Genomic DNA, 16085 nt, shown 5'->3' with positions numbered 1-16085 from the left:
CTGCTGCAAGGCGACATCAGCAAGGGTGGTTCAGTGTATCTTGATCAATCCCGCGGGCGCTCCATGTTCTTTGGCTTCATCTCAGGGGAAGAGATGGCCTTGGACTGGCTCGACTTTCTGTTGAGTCCATGCCTGGTTACAGAGTATGCGATATGGCACGGTTACAACAGTGATTGGCGCAATATCTTCGAAAACGATTCGATGTCGTCTCAATGCACGCTGCCACTCCTGGGATCCGAACAGATCTGAGAGAGAACGACAATCGCCTGATGATCGGACATTCTTTCAGATCTTGTGCGACACTGATCGCATCGCGATTTCCTTGTATTGTACCGCTGCCAGATATTATTTACAGTCCTTTGTCGATATTGGCTGTACATTGGCACCAGTCGTGGCCCCGTCATCGACGTAGCCTTCTGCGAGTTATCCTGCGTAGGCTTACGCGGTCTTTTCTCCTCCCAAGTCAGGATCATCTCTACGTAGCTTGGCCGTACATCTTCTCCATGTGGCCGCCCGTCTTACGCCCGGCTGGCTGCTCGTTAAAGCCGGCGCTAAGGCCCGTTTCCCTCCTGTGTTGCTGCAAATGTCGTTCGTCCCCTCAGATCGATGGTTTTACATACTGCTTTCGCTTGTATACGGTACATCTGCCCATAACTCTGTCACGTCAGTTCCCTGCCTTTGCTAAAAGGTCAAAATGTTCCTCGTCTCATCTTGCGGTCTTCCCCGCTCAATCTTTTTCTCCGGTTCAACATCACCAATTTTTTTTACTCTTCGCTTGCACGAGAGACCATGCTTTTCAACCTACCATTTTCCCTGCGTTCCTCACAAAATCTGTTAAGAATCAACTGTTACAAGCATTGAAAGTTCGTGGTGCAGAGCAGGTTGCGCGTCTCTCTAGTTGGAAGTAATGTCCTGTTGCGTTCTACGGAAGCCTCCAGGAGTCCTTCACCTCGAGCGGACCCTGACTCTAGACAGGACTTGTGCTGAGCACTTTGAGGCTAAATATCTTTATAGCATGATTTGCCGAGCGGATATGAGGGACAGCATCAGTATTGATGATGCTGCTCGTTTATTTGAAAGTGGCTTGTCGTTCCCGCTGTCGTCAGCGTGCTTGTACGTCTTGCATCGAAAACGAAATGTATCGAGATTAACTGCAAAGCAATGGCATTGCGTCCAGAATAGAGCCATGCTGCGCTGGTCGTCAAAGAAATAGTCAGCTAAGGTATTAAACATGCTTGCGGCATACATTTCCTTCGTGCACTTCAAAGCAACCATAACGATAAGGAATAGAGAGAAGCATTCAAAACCTCCTGTCCAGCACATCTAAACGTGGCATTTATTGGCCAAAGCGTTTCGCCAGTAAGACTAGTCATCTGCGACTAGCTCTCCGCAGCTTGAACGGGGAGGTTGACCTGATGATCAACCGAGGAATCAGACAAATTGCCTAGCACGAATGGCGTGTCTTGGGTATGAAGAATCCATTTTGAATGCTGATATTCAATTTGGGTGTGGCTAGATGAGTTAGAAAAAAGAATCTCGGTCTTGATCCAGAAGATGAGAAGATGACCATAGTCCACTGGAAATGCCTAATCCTCTGCACGAATTCATGCACGTGAACAAGAGTTAATGCGACTGCGCAAGTTGAGACGTTGAGCAAGAGGAGGGATATTGTGCCGTGGCACAAGGTGATAACTGGGAGCAGGCTGAATATGTCATGCAATTGGTTTGAATGGGCGCGAGTGGGCTGGGAAGGACTATCTATCATCTTCGATACACATCAGAAAGCAACAAGGTCAAAGGCCTATTCTGCTTCCAAAAATCCTTCTGGTTTCCTTTAGCTCCCTCGTCTGTTGTGTCCTTATTAACTAATCCGACCATGATTTTCATCCCATTGAACTACGTTACCCGTCCCACCAAGATGAGTGGGTACCACTTCCTGTCGGTTCAATTTCTCCATGCAGGGCAGAGTTGATGATTGAGAAACAATAACGATGTTGTTGCAGCTCAGGTGCCGCTGGCATCTTAGCATTGTAGACCCAGCCGACCTGTAGTCAATATTACATTGAAGCAATTATATTCTCATATATGCGGAATGTTATATTGGTGAGCATATGTCAATGTAGAGCTACTAGACGGACGAAGCATGCCGTTGGTGCAAGGTTTCGGCGCTAGTCCGTTCCAGTATATCCCTGGCATTCAAGGTTCTGAATCAGCTTGTTGTGATTGGTTCTGGTCGACGTTCTATCCTCTCTTCCTCTTTACGAGCGATATGTATCGCGAGGCTTGATTGGCAAGCATTGTTTCCCCCTCTCCCCAAATCTGCCTCTTGGGTCCGTAACATCGATAAAATCCTCCAGTAGGTAGTATATCCTGCCATCTCCCTTCCGCGATCTCCCAATGATAATCCGACGGCCATCATAAGGCTGGATTACACCACGTGAAAGGACCTTTGCCAATGAATTGCTAATGCAGTCACGCGCAATGAAATAACGATAGAATCTCTAGTCCTTGCCCAAAACCTGTCATGCTCAGCATCAAATCGACGTCTACCTATGGTATTCAGTACCTCAGTACCTATGATTGACGGGATCTATGAGTATTAATGACCTTGTGCATCTCACAAACATGGTCAGAGCTTGCCTATGATCATCCTATGACTATCCACTTACGAACCCATGACCAGGCATCGCGATGAATGTTGAAATGCAGCACACTGACAGCGGAGTGGGAAGACGAACCCGTGATCTTCGCCAAAGAAAAACCCGACCGAGAATGTTCCTAGTGAATGCAGTTCCAAGAGATGTTTACTAGTTATAGTAAAATAATTTAGAATGAATATATCAAAGTGAGATCAAAGTGAAAGTGAGGTAATAAAGGGAAGATGAGTGTGTATCATCCTACCAACTCGGGAAAGAGCGGGTTGAAGGTCGGCAACCATGCAAGCCCACAGAGGATTGCCCCTAATGACAGCCATATGCACTCTCGGTACAACACACACGTCGGCCAATACATTATACAGAAACAACTATACAGAAACAATGGGTTTTAGTAGCGACCATAGGCCAAGTGAATCACTATTCTCCACATCGGAGACTTCAGAACGAAGAACTGCGTCTGGTGGCAGAACGCGCGATAATCAAACATCCTCTGCAACACGCAGAATTTCGGTACCTCATCGCGCACCTCCAACGAAGTATACAGATACTGTAGAGAGGGACAAGTCTGCCCAGTATGAGCAATTCTTTCAAGACACACCGGCTTCCAGGCGCCGAATGTCAGCGTCTCCAAATACCTGCGAGGGCGCAGTTTCAACTCTCACAGCGCAACGGCTCCGAAGCGAACGCGACTCTTTTGCACGGAGATTTGAAGCCAACAATAAAAACAGAATCTGCTGCGCAGTCGATAGGGCTGCAGTCCTTACTGTTTACAACGAAGCCCTCGAGATGGTTGCGGAATGGGAGGTGCAACAAACAAAGACTCAAGCCGCGTTCGCACCTTCCTCAAGCTTCCTCGGAAGAAATGAAGCGGAAAGATACAGAGCTCTGATACATGAGGTGAAGACTAAGTCAAAGGTCATCCTCGGGATAGTAGACGCAGGACCAGATCACAGTGTTTTCAGTAACAGCTTGCTTTTGAATCCGCTGGAGCCACAGTACGCAACGCCGCGTATTGATATGCACGATGATTCGAAACAATACTATGCAACACGGAGACTCAATGCATGGCGTACAGAAGGCTGGCCGCACAAGTACCCTGTTGCAGCTATCACGCTTGAATCCAATAACAACAGGAGAGCTTCCGCGGGTCATGAAAGATACAACACGGGAAACAGCGCCAATAACTGGACCGTTGAAGATTGGGGTGGGGAAGTAGATGCTGACATGGAATTCTAAGATGAAGCAGACTAGTCTGAGCGACAGAAGCAAACAAAGCAGCAGTTCGGGGGAAGGAACGGCGTCTAGCTCATGGGTATAAATTAGAGACAGAAGGCCTGATATTGTTTGTCCTTGGCATAGATTGCTTGAGTAATGCGTCACAAGAATTTAATCCAAAATAATCATTGACCTTGTGGTCAAAAGTGTCATGTGTATGTCAACGGCCATCCATATAACGTACCTGTGCGTAGCACTCTTATCGTTCGACAAGAGTATATACAACAACTTATCCTAATATGTTACAAAAGAACATGCCCTGTAGAGTCAACCTACTTCTCTTTCTTATGTTCTGAGCTCCACGCTATATCTACTTTTGCTCTAGTACCTTTCTTGCGTTTGAACTGTGAAGGTGAAGCGCAGTCGAGCGTACACTGACCACCGACTTGCCAAGGATGGAAGGAAGCCGTTCACTTGCAGTGAGAGTCATAGCGCTGAGACCTAAGGGCATAAAAGAGAGAATGAACCCTTCTCAAGAGTTTTCTCCAAACCTGAAGTGTTCTTCAAAGCAACTCACATTCACCCCAAGCAACTGCAAAACTTGACAACACAACAAGAACCAACACCCCATTTCCTCACACCCAACGACACCCTAGCCATGGATAACTCATCAAACAACCAACTATCCATCCAAGATCTGGAGGGTGCCGCGATTCTGTTCCGCCTTGCCAATAGCCATCCAAATCCTCCTGTTGACGAACGCACGGATAGATCTATTGAGGACGCCCAGCTTCTCCTTCACTTTGCCAGTTGCCACCGAGTTGGTGCTGGCGAGCGACGTGCCGTTGCATCTGCAGACGTGGAGGACGCCACCTGACTTCTCCAATTCGCCCACAGTCCTACCTGTCGCTGCCGATCAAGCTACAGAGTCCTCGACACGAACGGCGAACAACCGTCTGGATGAGAGTATCGCCGCAGCGCACATCTTGATGGCGCTAAGCCGTCACAATCGCAAAGTCTCCAACGGCGCCGTGAACACGTCTACCACGATCAACTCGCCGGCAAGCAAACACAACGGCTCGATGGCTTCTGGGACTGAGACTGGGGAACCTAGAAGCTCAAGTCAGAAGGCTGTTGATTCTGATACTTCAGGCACATTCAAACCCGCAACCGGACTTGAATCCCCACAGCAACCAACCAGTCTCCGTCGTTCTAGCCGTGTGGCAGGCATCGTCGCTGGACAGTCGCATTTGTCCAAGCAAGTCCGGCTACTCCGTCACTGACTGTGCATCCTGATGTACAGTCCCCATAACCTGTCTCTTTCCCTGCGATCCTCCCTTGACGATAGCACCATGCCCTCAGAGGCAAATGTCTACCATTTCATGTACGACATCCTACAGCCCACCTGGCACAACCGTATCCTATCTGGATGTACTATCAATACCACCAAGACGATCTCAGCATAACTGACAAGATATTGCCTTTTCAAAGAATACACAAAACCAAGCCAAGCTTCACCAAGCTTAGTACCATGCCTGCGTATGGTTTTGTAGGAAAGCTTGCAGCGGACATGGAGGCCAGGCACGCTGAGCAAGCCGCCGAGGAGAGTGATGGGAATATCGAGATGCGTGATTGATGAATGGGTCTGGTGTTCTGTGTGAAAAGGATTTCGTCTTTCTTTCCTTGATTGATTTACTTGGAAGATTTCCTTGTAGAAGCTAGTCACATCTTAACTTTCCTATCAAATCGTGTAAAACATATCTTGATTCGAAATCTTTTTCCTCTCATGGACAACGATCAATGTACATTCCATTGCGTTATGACGGACTCCGTTGCTACCTGAGTCCATCTTAACAAGGGAAGATTGATCTAGAGTCAACGGTTGTTTGAGCAAGACAAAACTAGACACGGATGCGAGGACAGGCGTCAAGTATGCTGGCCACGTCGCCCCGCGTCAACCTCATGTATGTTCCGTGAGATGAATATTCGCCCTGGAATCTCCGGAAGACGTCTGTCTACGACGGAGCTGCTATTATTAGGAGACTGAATAGTCTGTCAGCCGATAACACAATCCCACGTCCAGACAAGCGTGAACGATGTAGAAGTTCAAGCTTAATCGCTCGGGGAAGGCGATTTCCATTGCTTTCCGATTCGGCATCAGATCTACGATGGTAGGGTGCGATGATACATCACAGCACAGCCATAATATTTTTCATCAAAAGTTGCTTGAACATGATGAAAAGCCATGACGTGATTTCCATTGGCAAATCTACACATTTCTTTGCAGCGCCATCCCGGCGTGCAGAAATCGGCAATCCGCATCTACGCCGGGCGCTCCGCAATCGTAGTGCCCGTCTTTTCATGTCCATCCATATGGCCCTCATTGACCGTCTTCTCCACCGCCTTGACAGCCTCGTCGGCAAGCGCCTTGTCCTCAAACACTGCGGCACGATTAGCAAGTGATTTACGCAACAGCCCCGTAATATTTGCAACTTACAGAAAGCCAGTTCTTCGAGCGTGCGGTTGTAGGTCTCGGGGTACATGAAGTAGATGAAGAGAAACTCAAAAGTGATCCAACCACAGTAGACGGCCAGGTATTTCCACTCGATGGCGTCGAGCGCGATGGGGTTGACGTAGACGGAGAAGAAGCCGGCAAGCTTGCCGAAAATCTGTTCGATGCCGATGCCCATTGTGCGTTGGGCATAGGGGAAGAGTTCGACGAGGTAGGTGTATGTGAGCGAGTTGTTGCCGATGTTGTAGCAGGGTGAGTAGGCGAAGTAGAAGACTAGGGATGCGATTTGCGCGGCGTTGCTGGTGTAGTTGTTTGCTTTTGCGTGTTGCAGTTTCTGGAAGCAGATTGTCATGGCCATGAAGACCATGACCATGGATCCGGCGGAGAGCATGAACATCCATCTGCGGCGGAAGCGTGTAACGGTCAGGGCGATGATGACACCGTTGATTAGACTCCAGCACTGGTTGGCGATGTTGATTCGTGTCTTTGCGTAGTTGGAAGTGTAGCCCATGAGTCCGAACAAAAGACTCTGGTAGTAGGAGAGCAGGGTGTTACCGCTCATTTGTGTGAAGAGACCGAGGAAACTGGAGATGATGACTCGGCGGCGCATACCGGGCGTGCGAACCATGTCTAGCCATGATTGTTTCGAGTGCTCCATCTCGAGCCTGATGGTGGATCTAATTTGAGCCATCTCTGCTTGCACGAGGACCGAGTCGGCGTCGCCTTCTGCGTGGTATTTGACCAAGACTGCGTAGGCTTCCTCGTCACGGTCTTTGGAAACGAGCCAACGCGGACTTTCGGGCAGGAAGCTGCAACATGTTAGCTTTGATCCGTCAGTGAGAATCGGGCGTCGTACTAAACAGTAGCGATCTGGAGGAAAGAGGGGCACATCTGCAGCAGAGATGGAACGCGCCAACTCCAGTTGCCGACAATGCTTGTAGTGCGGATCGAGATGGCTGCTGCAATAATGGATCCGATGAAGTAGGACGCGTTAAAGAGCGAGGTCAAGAAGGGACGTTCCTTGGGATAACCGAGTTCTCCGATGAGAGCGGAACCCGAGATGATACAGAATAGGATTCCATATCCGAGAAGCATACGTGCGACAATGTACATGCCAACTGGACGTAAAAATCAGCACACAGCAGGCGAGTTGGACAACATGGACATGGGCATACTGTGCTGAGAGAAACCCTGTAGAAGAGCTCCGACGACCATGATCACTGAGCCAAGCATGATGGAGAAACGTCTTCCATATTTTTGATTCAACCATGGGGCGACTGGCACGGCCAGAATGGACCCGAGCTGGTAGCAGGAAGACATGATGCCGATGATGGATGGCTTGATTCCAGGCTTGCCATCCTTTGTGTATCCATCTCCAAAGACTAATCTGGTCAACCAGGGCATCGATTGCTTTCACGCAAAGGCTTCCTTACATGTGTTGAATGGTGCCGAGAACTGCAGCGTTCCGATGAGTTGAGAGTCAAACCCAGACGTGATCTCAACACCCATGCAACAGCAAAACAGATAAAAGTACATCACCCGCAGGTTTGGTTTCTTGTACCACCGCACCTTGTCATCCGCCACCATGCGGGTGATGATGGGATCCGAAGTGCCATCCTGAGCTTTGATGAGACCCATGATGGAGAACGTTCAGGGAATGGGGATAGGCTTTTGACAAGGCCATTGCAGCCGAAGCCAGACCTTATAACCAACTGCCCCCAACGTACGAGGTGGATCCGTCCCACAACCCCGGCTTCTCTCCCCCAGATGTTCCGATGTTTTCTACAGGGTGGAGGCGGAGAGCCTAACCGTCCTGCCGAATCAACATCTTATATTGGATAAGCGCGTCTGGGCGTTCCTGGTTGTTTCCCTTGGCCCCCGGTTAAATAGACGGCGTCCTTTCCCGTGGCCGGGGCGTCATCCCACCGAAGGGTCCATTTCCAAGAGCCCCCAGCTCCCTCACTTTATCCTTTCACCCTTGGTGCGAACCGCTTCGACGGCAGATCGCAACACGGCTTCACGGCCGGAGAGCTAGCAGAGATTGTGCTGATGCCCTACAGGCCGGGCTGGGCCAGCACCAACCTGAGACGAGAGCCCGAGAGCCTGGTTTCGTCCGAGAGTTGATTCGACAGTTACTATCGCTGTTGTGCGATGGTGGATCCTGTTGGATTGCATGCCGTGCTGCAAAAGGAGCGGCTAGGGGAATTTTCAGCCCAGAGGAGTGAACGTGACGCCGTAGCAAGGGCCCCGTAGGTAGATGTGAAATCATGCTTGGGAGTTGGAAGAATTTGCGCACACGACGAAGTACCACAAGCTGCCCGGTGCGGCCCCGATTGTTAGATTGCGGCGTACTCTAGTTGGGTGGCGTGCAGGTAACGCGGTCAAAGTAGTAGAGTAGGATGGTGAGGACAGAGGTAGGTCGCAACTAGTGATCTCGGCTAGTTTGAGGATCACGTTACTTGTCTTGTGTCATCAAACTAGCCAGGATGTAGCAGTGGCAAATCACATGATACTCAAACCACCCGACCGCATGAGTTATGAGCCAACGCGGGGGTATTGTCTCCCCGTACATCGGCCGTGCCACGAGCTTGCATGGGGATATGTCGAGGAGTAGCCAGACATAACACCGAAGCCAAAGGGACTCGGTAAGGTGCGCCGCGCCTGCTTTTCGATTCATGTGAGTTAGGACAAGGCAAGGCGGACCATAATAGCATACCGGTACATGTATGGCTGCCTCAACCGTAGTTGGTTGCGCGGCTGAGGCTTTCATAAGCGAGCAGCGTAGATGAAAAAAGATCCCAGGAGTACGCTTACGGGACATGCAGACTGCAGATGAGGGCTTTTGCATAGGGACATGGGGAATATTGGTTGCAAACAGGTGAATTCATCAAAGTCCAACAAGAGTTCTCGAATCAGGCATGGAGAAGATGTCATGTTGTGCCTTGGGCGGTCTCGAAGCAAATCAGGTACCGTACGGTGGGTACCGGTACGCTGCCTACCGGTGAGCACCGTACCGCACAAGATTCCTTCAGCCCGCTTGTCCTTCTTTTCCTCTTTGATCGAGTCGATGGCGATACTCTAGCTTCTCTGAGCTATTCGAGGAATAGGTAGACTGAATTCTCCGAGGTTCTAGGCAAAGGCCGTGCGAACGGAGTTTCTGCAGGTCAAACCCAATTTTGTGAGACGAAATGAGGCGGACACACTCGAGATTGGGTACAGTAAGCATGTCATCAACGCATTAGCTCGAGAAAAGTCCAACATGGCATGAAACAACTGTCAGACATGCCATGATGACATAACCGCTAGATGTTGGGATGCTTGGACATTTCCTCCCTTGGTATGCAAGCCAGAATTTGGCTGCCTTGGCTAAGAAGTTGCATTGCAGTTGTGTTCCTTTCTTGACTACTTGGAGCCTGTAGTAGTGCGCATCTCCCACTGCAGCACTTCTTTCAAGGTCAAGGGTTCAATTCGGCGTGAAGCCTATCAAATGTGGAGAGGCATGGGCGTGATGGTGCAATGTGCGGTGGAATGGCATGACCGTGTGAGAGGTTCAGGCTAAGCATTGGCGACGGTCGCAAAATCTACAAAAATAAAATAGCGAGCGCACCATCCAAATAGGCTTCAAATCCGAGATCGTATGATAGAGGATAACAATGTATTCGCCTATTGGAAAAATTCATGCTTTGCAAATCCAGGCGGCTGGACGGCAAGAAAAGCGCCGCGGTCATGAAAGTACCTCGCCATTACATCATGAAAACCAGAAAGAACTGAGGGTATCAAAAAACTTTGGAAGATACAGCGTTCAGGTCGTCTCAACTCTATTCTCGTCGACCATCAAATATTTTATACAGCGGCCATGGCTGGAGCTGGAGCAGTGTCATTTCGAGAGCTGCTGCGGACATGCAGGGCCGCGAGAACAGAAGTAACCGCAAAGGTCAACCTATGCAATGTGAGTGTGTTTTCTGATTACCAGACCAGAGGATATACAAGACTCACCAAAGAAAGGCCGAGAAGACAATGGCAGCGACACCACATCCGTAGAAAGTACCACGGTTTCCGCTCCACCACGCCGTGTTGCCCCACCGGACGGCAACAGCGATGAAAGCGGCAAACCAGAATAACATTGTGAGGAACTCGACACCCAAGATGGCAAACTTGTGCGCCGCGCGTGGGAAGCGTGTGGGTGCGAGCGCGAGATAGGCTACGGCAAGAAGAGTCCATAGCGAGGTAAACAGCATGAAATTCACGCTGTGAGGAGACCACCAGTATTCATCGACAACTTGGAGCATGGCGTCAGCATCCGATGGACATGGGTTCATCTCGACAGGGGTAGCATACGGTACGCAGACAAGCCCAACACAATGACTGAGAACAACAGCTGCACGCCACGAAGGCCGAGGACGATGGCGGGAGCAACCATATTGCAAATGTGAGGCTAGACGCGAAGTAGTAGGTCTGCGGGTAGCGTAGGGTAGCGTTGAGTGTTGGTGTATAGTTAGTGGACGCAGGGACTACGGGAGGATGCGAGCTTGTGGCTGCAGGATGTACCGGTACCGGTAGGTATGGAGGGATAGAGGGATGGAGGTCCAATCTGTTGTCTTGGCGAGAACAGTGGTCGTTTACGGAGAAGTGATTGTTGGTGTTGGTGTGGGTGTGCAACTTGGATTCCAGGTGGTGCAGAGGACGAAGCCCCTCCCCGGCCTTTGTATTAGTTATATACGCAAGCCGGAGGACCGATGATGCTGCCACGACAGGGAGGTCTTGATTCTGAAGAGTGACGTAGGAGGTGTGGCGGCGCGTGATCCACTTCCCATGCTTTGATTTGTTGGCGGTGAAGGACTGCGCCTTACTCCTAGCCAGAACCATCTCACGAATGACGATGCGACGCGTTACACGACGAACCACAACCACTGCTCTGCCTTGCCTGGCTCGTCTTGGATGGATTTCTACTGGATTCTGGCCGCTGCTCGCACATCTTGCTGTTCACAACCGCCTTCTTCACTCAAGTACCCGTGTTGCTCTTGGAGGTCAACAGCTCTTCTACACAGTCTTCTGCGACATCTCTCTGTGATGGTGGCGGTGTACCTCGACCGCCTCATCTCTGACGCGGCGTCCAGGAATGTCGGCACGGACGGCACATTCGAAACTCTATGTTAGGTGACGATTAGCGAGCCCCATCGCTGGACTAGACAACGAGAGATGTAAAGTTAAAAGTTTTACAGAGAGAGCGTCATGATCACAAGACCATCAGGACCTACTACCTACCATATCTGATCTCATCCATGTCTTGCGTACCATTGCGACAAGGCGCCTGAAGTTTCAAACTCCCATTCTTTACAATGGTTCAATGACTCACTTCGCCGCCATGGTGCACGGTTGGGGGTCTACATATAGCCTGCTTACTCCGAGTCGTCAGCCATCGTCGTCAGCATCTCTCTTTTCCTCTTTCCCAACTGAAACACGCGTTCGAGTGAGAATACATACGTTGTCGAAATCGACAGCTCATGGCGCTCAAAAGTTATACTAAAATCTGTAGATCACCAAAAGGACCATTTTCGCGGCCGAGGACCATACCGTACCACAGCTCCAAGATGAGCTAGCGCCTGAAAACTTACATTTGCTCTAGTTCTTACCTCAAAGCCAAAATCACTCCTTTCACATTTGCAATTTCACTGTACACGTATATCACTCATTGTTCTGGCATTCCCCTTTGTCCATCATTGCATCGCAGTGTGCTTATTGGCTTCAAAAGCACCTAGCGACAATGTCTCGCACCATCACAATGTCTTTTTCAACTTGTATATTTGCCAACTTCCCCATGGAGAGGGATACTCCCCAGACCTCAGTCTATCGGAGAAAAGATCCATTAACATAGCCATCACCGCTCTGTATCAACGATTCATATTATTGATCACAGCAAAAGCTATCACATCCAATTGCCAACATGGACGCCGAAAATCACCGTCTGCAGACAGAGCTCGAACACACCAAGTGGGAGGTGGATTCTCTGCTGCAAGAGCGAAACCAATGGAAGCACAAGTTCCAGCATTCACAGCAGGAACTTTTCCAAATGAACGGATCCTGCGCGCGAAACAACCGCGAGATGAAGTTACTGCAGGAGGAAAATGACGAGATGAAACAGCAACTCGCAATCAAGGATGGGAAAATCCAAAATGTGACCAAGATCATCACCCGTCTTGAAGAGCAAGTGAAATCGGAGCAAAGCCAGTTCAATGCTTTGTACTTCAACTACCATGAAACGCTTCTCAAGACGACCCAGGCTGCAGGCCCAACCCACGACGACTTCGAGGAGATGCAGACACAACTCGACTGCCTACGGGCAGAGAATGCGACCTTGATGGCCATCTCGCATCCCAAGGAATCTTGCCAAGAGTTCGGCACCCGAGCAATGCATCAAGTAGAAGATGCGAAGCAGCTCCAGGCCGCGGCAGAGGCAGAAGCAGAAGCCCTTCGATACCTGCAGACCCAGAATGACTTGCTCCAACAGCAGCACAATGAGGACTCTCAGCGTATCGAAGACCTGGTGCTAGAGAATGTGCAGCTGCTGTCTGACATGGCTAGATCCGCTGACCCATCTCGCGTTGCTTTCGAGGACGCTGTTCACGACGCTGGCCAGTCTCTAGAGGCTGAGCTTGGAGGCCAAGGCGATTCTCCGTCGACGATTCACAGCCCCAAGTTTGCTCCGTTGTCGTCAGAGCCCACACCGCCAGCATTTTATGGCCGTGCTAGCTCAGCCTTGGTGGCACAGACTGCTCGCGGCATGGCAGCAAGCCCAGCAAACTTGGCCACTCCCGTTGAAAAAACGCGAGTCATTCTGTCTCTCTCAAGCGTGAAGCCCGTAGTCTCACTACCCCCCGTCTTTCCCACCGCCGCATCACGTCTCTCCCTAGCCTTGTCCCCCATCAAACACATGCTCCACCACGCACCAGCCCGCAAACCCCCCACCATTCACCTAACCCTCTCAAAACCCCATTCCCTATCCACCACCCCCCGCCATCCCCCCACCACTAAACCCAACATCGCACTCACAATCCACATCAAACCAAGTGACCACAAAGCCCTCTCCCTCCTCTCCCGCGTCCACTCCGTCATCTCCAAGACCTCGCGCCTCGAGGTCCAAGGACCCACCGCACACGTCGACGCCTTTGTCAAGGCGTTGCAGAGTGCAGAGGCGGAGATGCAACAGCTCGCGGTGTCGGCTAGGCATTGGGAGAAGGTTGCGCGCGATGCAGGTGTGCGGGATCGTGGGGGGTGTGGGGATAAGGGGCATCGTGGGTTGAGGGATGAGTTGGCGGCGAAGGGGGCGCAGGTTAGGATGTTGGAGGGGTTATTGGAGGAGTGGAGGGGCAAGGGGGAGTAGGTTTGAGGTGTTTGGTTTGTGGATGGTTGGTTGTGCTTTGTGCTTTTGAGAAACTGGGCATCTGAAGTCGTTGGACTGGAGGGTAGTCTTGTGCTGGACATGTGCCTTTGTTCTTTACAGACACGATTTTAGCGTTTAGAGTAAATTAATGATTTACCTGGCGGTGCTGCTGCCATTCATGAATTCTTGTTCTTTGCACTTGATCCACCTGTCTTCTTTACGTATACCGTACACGTACTAACATCCCCCACTACATAGCGAGCACCACTCTAGCAAGAAAAATCACAGGTACTTGGACTAGTAAGCTGGAAATGCCCTTTCTACGTCTCTGTCTCTCTACCTGTATATCATTACGTGGGTGGAATAAGGCGGGTCTTCCTTTACCTTTTAATAGTTGCTAACGTCTATCCCTATATCGCGAGCCACCCTACGACGAGAGCCGTTCTCTAAATTTTAGCCCAAGGCCCCTCTACCTTTATATATAAAAGGAGCCTTATACTTATAGATAGATAGACAAGTTCTTCTTGTCCTTTTGTACCAGACCTATAGGTGTAGGAATCTTATCCTTTTCTATACACACGCGCACTCCTATATGCCTTTGAGTCGTATTGGATACCTTTCGGATGCCCTACTTACCTGCGTCGTTACAATATCGTTAAGACTTTGCATCCCGCAGCGAATTCGTGGCTGAGCATTTGTTGCTTGCATAGCTTGGGCGGCGCGGAATAGTTTGGGATCCATGTCGTGCGCGCTCACGGCCGCGCGAGCCGGTCGAGAGCTATCGATCCAAGAAAGCGAAAGGGTCTTGCGTTCTTCGATGAATTACAACATGACTTCATTTTCCTGCTTGCAACCATGTGCTATTGGGCTTGTAAAACTTTCCAATCCTGTTTGCGCAACCCTGCCCACGAATATCGAGACCAAATTATCTATTGTGGAACAGCACTTAATTGTCCAAGCAGAGACCCATGCATGCCACCATCTGGGCATCTAAGGGATCTTCTATTAGAACGTGACATCTAGGACACAAATATAGCTAGAGACTAACCTATTTGCAAGGGAGTGACACCGTCTAACTCGTCTAATTAGATTAGTTAGCCCCCTAATTTAGTGTAAGAGATCGTTTAAGAGCTTCCTTGCTTGCATTCTCTCCAAGATCTTTAAACGTACTAGATAGATCTAACTTAGTGAGGCCTTACTACTAGGGAAGACAACGCACAATGTCTTGTTTTTGGATACTTTAAATACTTAAAGGTTCAAACAATCAAGGTTGACACTAGGAACCTCCTTGCAATAGAGATTGAGGACGAGATATAGAGCACGAGAGGAGGGTTCTCCACATATGTGTATACCATAGTCCTGCAAATTTAAAAGATCTTGCGATTAGAAGAAAGCTTCAACCATTGTACGCTGTTCTCTAAAGTATTGTTCACGGCATTGGAGGACAACCCGCCTGGGAGTAATATCACTCATCGTGGCTAGCTGCGATAGTATGACAGCCTAGAAAGAGGAACGGTGGGCAGTGGATAAGTTGCTTGGTTATAGAGTGGACACTGGAGATAAACGCGATAGGAGGGGCGTGGACGAAGTGGAGGAGGCACGGGAGACGGGGAAGACAGCGCAACGCGCTGGGCTAGACGATCTGCGACGTTGGTTAAGACATGTGCAATCAAGGTGAGTTGAAGCTACAGCATGCATGCCCAGAACTTACAGGACACGGCACAGCAAAGGCACCTGGCACTTTTGCGATGTGGACACACCACACGTTGATGCAGAGAGACGACGTGAGAACTTTAGGCGGTTTGGGGAGGGCGCAGAGCAAAGTGCGAGGGGTTAATGAGACGGCCTGTAGCTTGCCACAGGCAGCTTGACGACTGTGTGAGGCAATAGCGAGCTGCTTTCAGGCAGGAGTCGCAAGATGTTATCTTGACAAAGGGATGGTGGCGGGAAAGGTTTGGCATGGACGTGTTCCACCACCGAGCGCCCGCCCCCACCGAACGCCCGCGAACACTAAAATCCAAAACCTACTAAATAAGGATATTAAGCCCCTATACTAGCTATTATTATAAACAAAAATTAGAGTTATAATTAATAAATCTTCTAGCCCTATACTACGGTAAAAAATTGTTTACTATAGAATGGTACGCTAGGGGTTTACTATATAGGTGTAAACTGACCTTGTGTATACCCGTAAATAGGTTTAAAGTGGTGGTTTACTTTTTTGTAGTATAAATATAGTATGGTTTACTATAGACCTATTAGTAGAGTGAATAAAGTAGTTTATAATAGACCTATTAGTAGAGTATATAAAGTAGTTTAT

The 16085-nt window shown here is 49.7% G+C and overlaps 7 protein-coding genes across 7 annotated transcripts; 4 read left to right on the top strand and 3 right to left on the bottom strand.

Moving 5' to 3' along the window:
- Positions 1 to 3038: 3038 nt before the first annotated feature.
- On the top strand, positions 3039 to 3893 carry IAQ61_003979 (uncharacterized protein; the record flags this gene model as incomplete). Its single annotated transcript, XM_003837503.2, has 1 exon — positions 3039 to 3893. The coding sequence occupies one exon, from the start codon at positions 3039 to 3041 to the stop codon at positions 3891 to 3893; it is 855 nt and encodes a 284-aa protein (XP_003837551.2).
- A 637-nt stretch (positions 3894 to 4530) lies between these two features.
- IAQ61_003978 (uncharacterized protein) lies at positions 4531 to 5155 on the top strand (the record flags this gene model as incomplete). The annotated part of the gene is made up of 2 exons (XM_003837502.2): positions 4531 to 4576; positions 4644 to 5155. The coding sequence occupies 2 exons, from the start codon at positions 4531 to 4533 to the stop codon at positions 5153 to 5155; spliced, it is 558 nt and encodes a 185-aa protein (XP_003837550.2).
- A 1039-nt stretch (positions 5156 to 6194) lies between these two features.
- On the bottom strand, positions 6195 to 8022 carry IAQ61_003977 (uncharacterized protein; the record flags this gene model as incomplete). Its single annotated transcript, XM_003837500.1, has 5 exons — positions 6195 to 6313; positions 6370 to 7193; positions 7241 to 7502; positions 7560 to 7766; positions 7818 to 8022. 5 exons carry the CDS (start codon positions 8020 to 8022, stop codon positions 6195 to 6197), a joined length of 1617 nt encoding a protein of 538 aa, XP_003837548.1.
- Positions 8023 to 9286: 1264 nt separating this feature from the next.
- IAQ61_003976 (uncharacterized protein) lies at positions 9287 to 9943 on the top strand (the record flags this gene model as incomplete). Its single annotated transcript, XM_003837499.2, has 3 exons — positions 9287 to 9350; positions 9518 to 9602; positions 9804 to 9943. Exons 1-3 carry the CDS (start codon positions 9303 to 9305, stop codon positions 9941 to 9943), a joined length of 273 nt encoding a protein of 90 aa, XP_003837547.1. The 5' UTR covers positions 9287 to 9302.
- A 284-nt stretch (positions 9944 to 10227) lies between these two features.
- Positions 10228 to 11108, bottom strand: IAQ61_003975 (uncharacterized protein; the record flags this gene model as incomplete). Its single annotated transcript, XM_003837498.2, has 3 exons — positions 10723 to 11108; positions 10381 to 10663; positions 10228 to 10324 (listed from the first exon to the last, which is right to left on the bottom strand). The coding sequence occupies exons 1-3, from the start codon at positions 10802 to 10804 to the stop codon at positions 10228 to 10230; spliced, it is 462 nt and encodes a 153-aa protein (XP_003837546.1). The 5' UTR covers positions 10805 to 11108.
- A 1220-nt stretch (positions 11109 to 12328) lies between these two features.
- On the top strand, positions 12329 to 13765 carry IAQ61_003974 (uncharacterized protein; the record flags this gene model as incomplete). The annotated part of the gene is made up of 1 exon (XM_003837496.1): positions 12329 to 13765. One exon carries the CDS (start codon positions 12329 to 12331, stop codon positions 13763 to 13765), a length of 1437 nt encoding a protein of 478 aa, XP_003837544.1.
- A 1102-nt stretch (positions 13766 to 14867) lies between these two features.
- Positions 14868 to 15247, bottom strand: IAQ61_003973 (uncharacterized protein; the record flags this gene model as incomplete). The annotated part of the gene is made up of 3 exons (XM_066096155.1): positions 14868 to 14923; positions 15028 to 15124; positions 15167 to 15247. Coding segments are annotated over 3 exons (234 nt in total), but the record flags the coding sequence as incomplete, so codon positions are not given.
- Positions 15248 to 16085: the final 838 nt, after the last annotated feature.

Source organism: Plenodomus lingam (genome assembly GCF_022343315.1).
Source record: "Plenodomus lingam strain CAN1 chromosome Unknown contig_18, whole genome shotgun sequence".
In the NCBI taxonomy this organism is placed as follows: Eukaryota; Fungi; Ascomycota; class Dothideomycetes; order Pleosporales; family Leptosphaeriaceae; genus Plenodomus; species Plenodomus lingam.
This window is presented reverse-complemented; position numbering and strand designations above follow the sequence as displayed.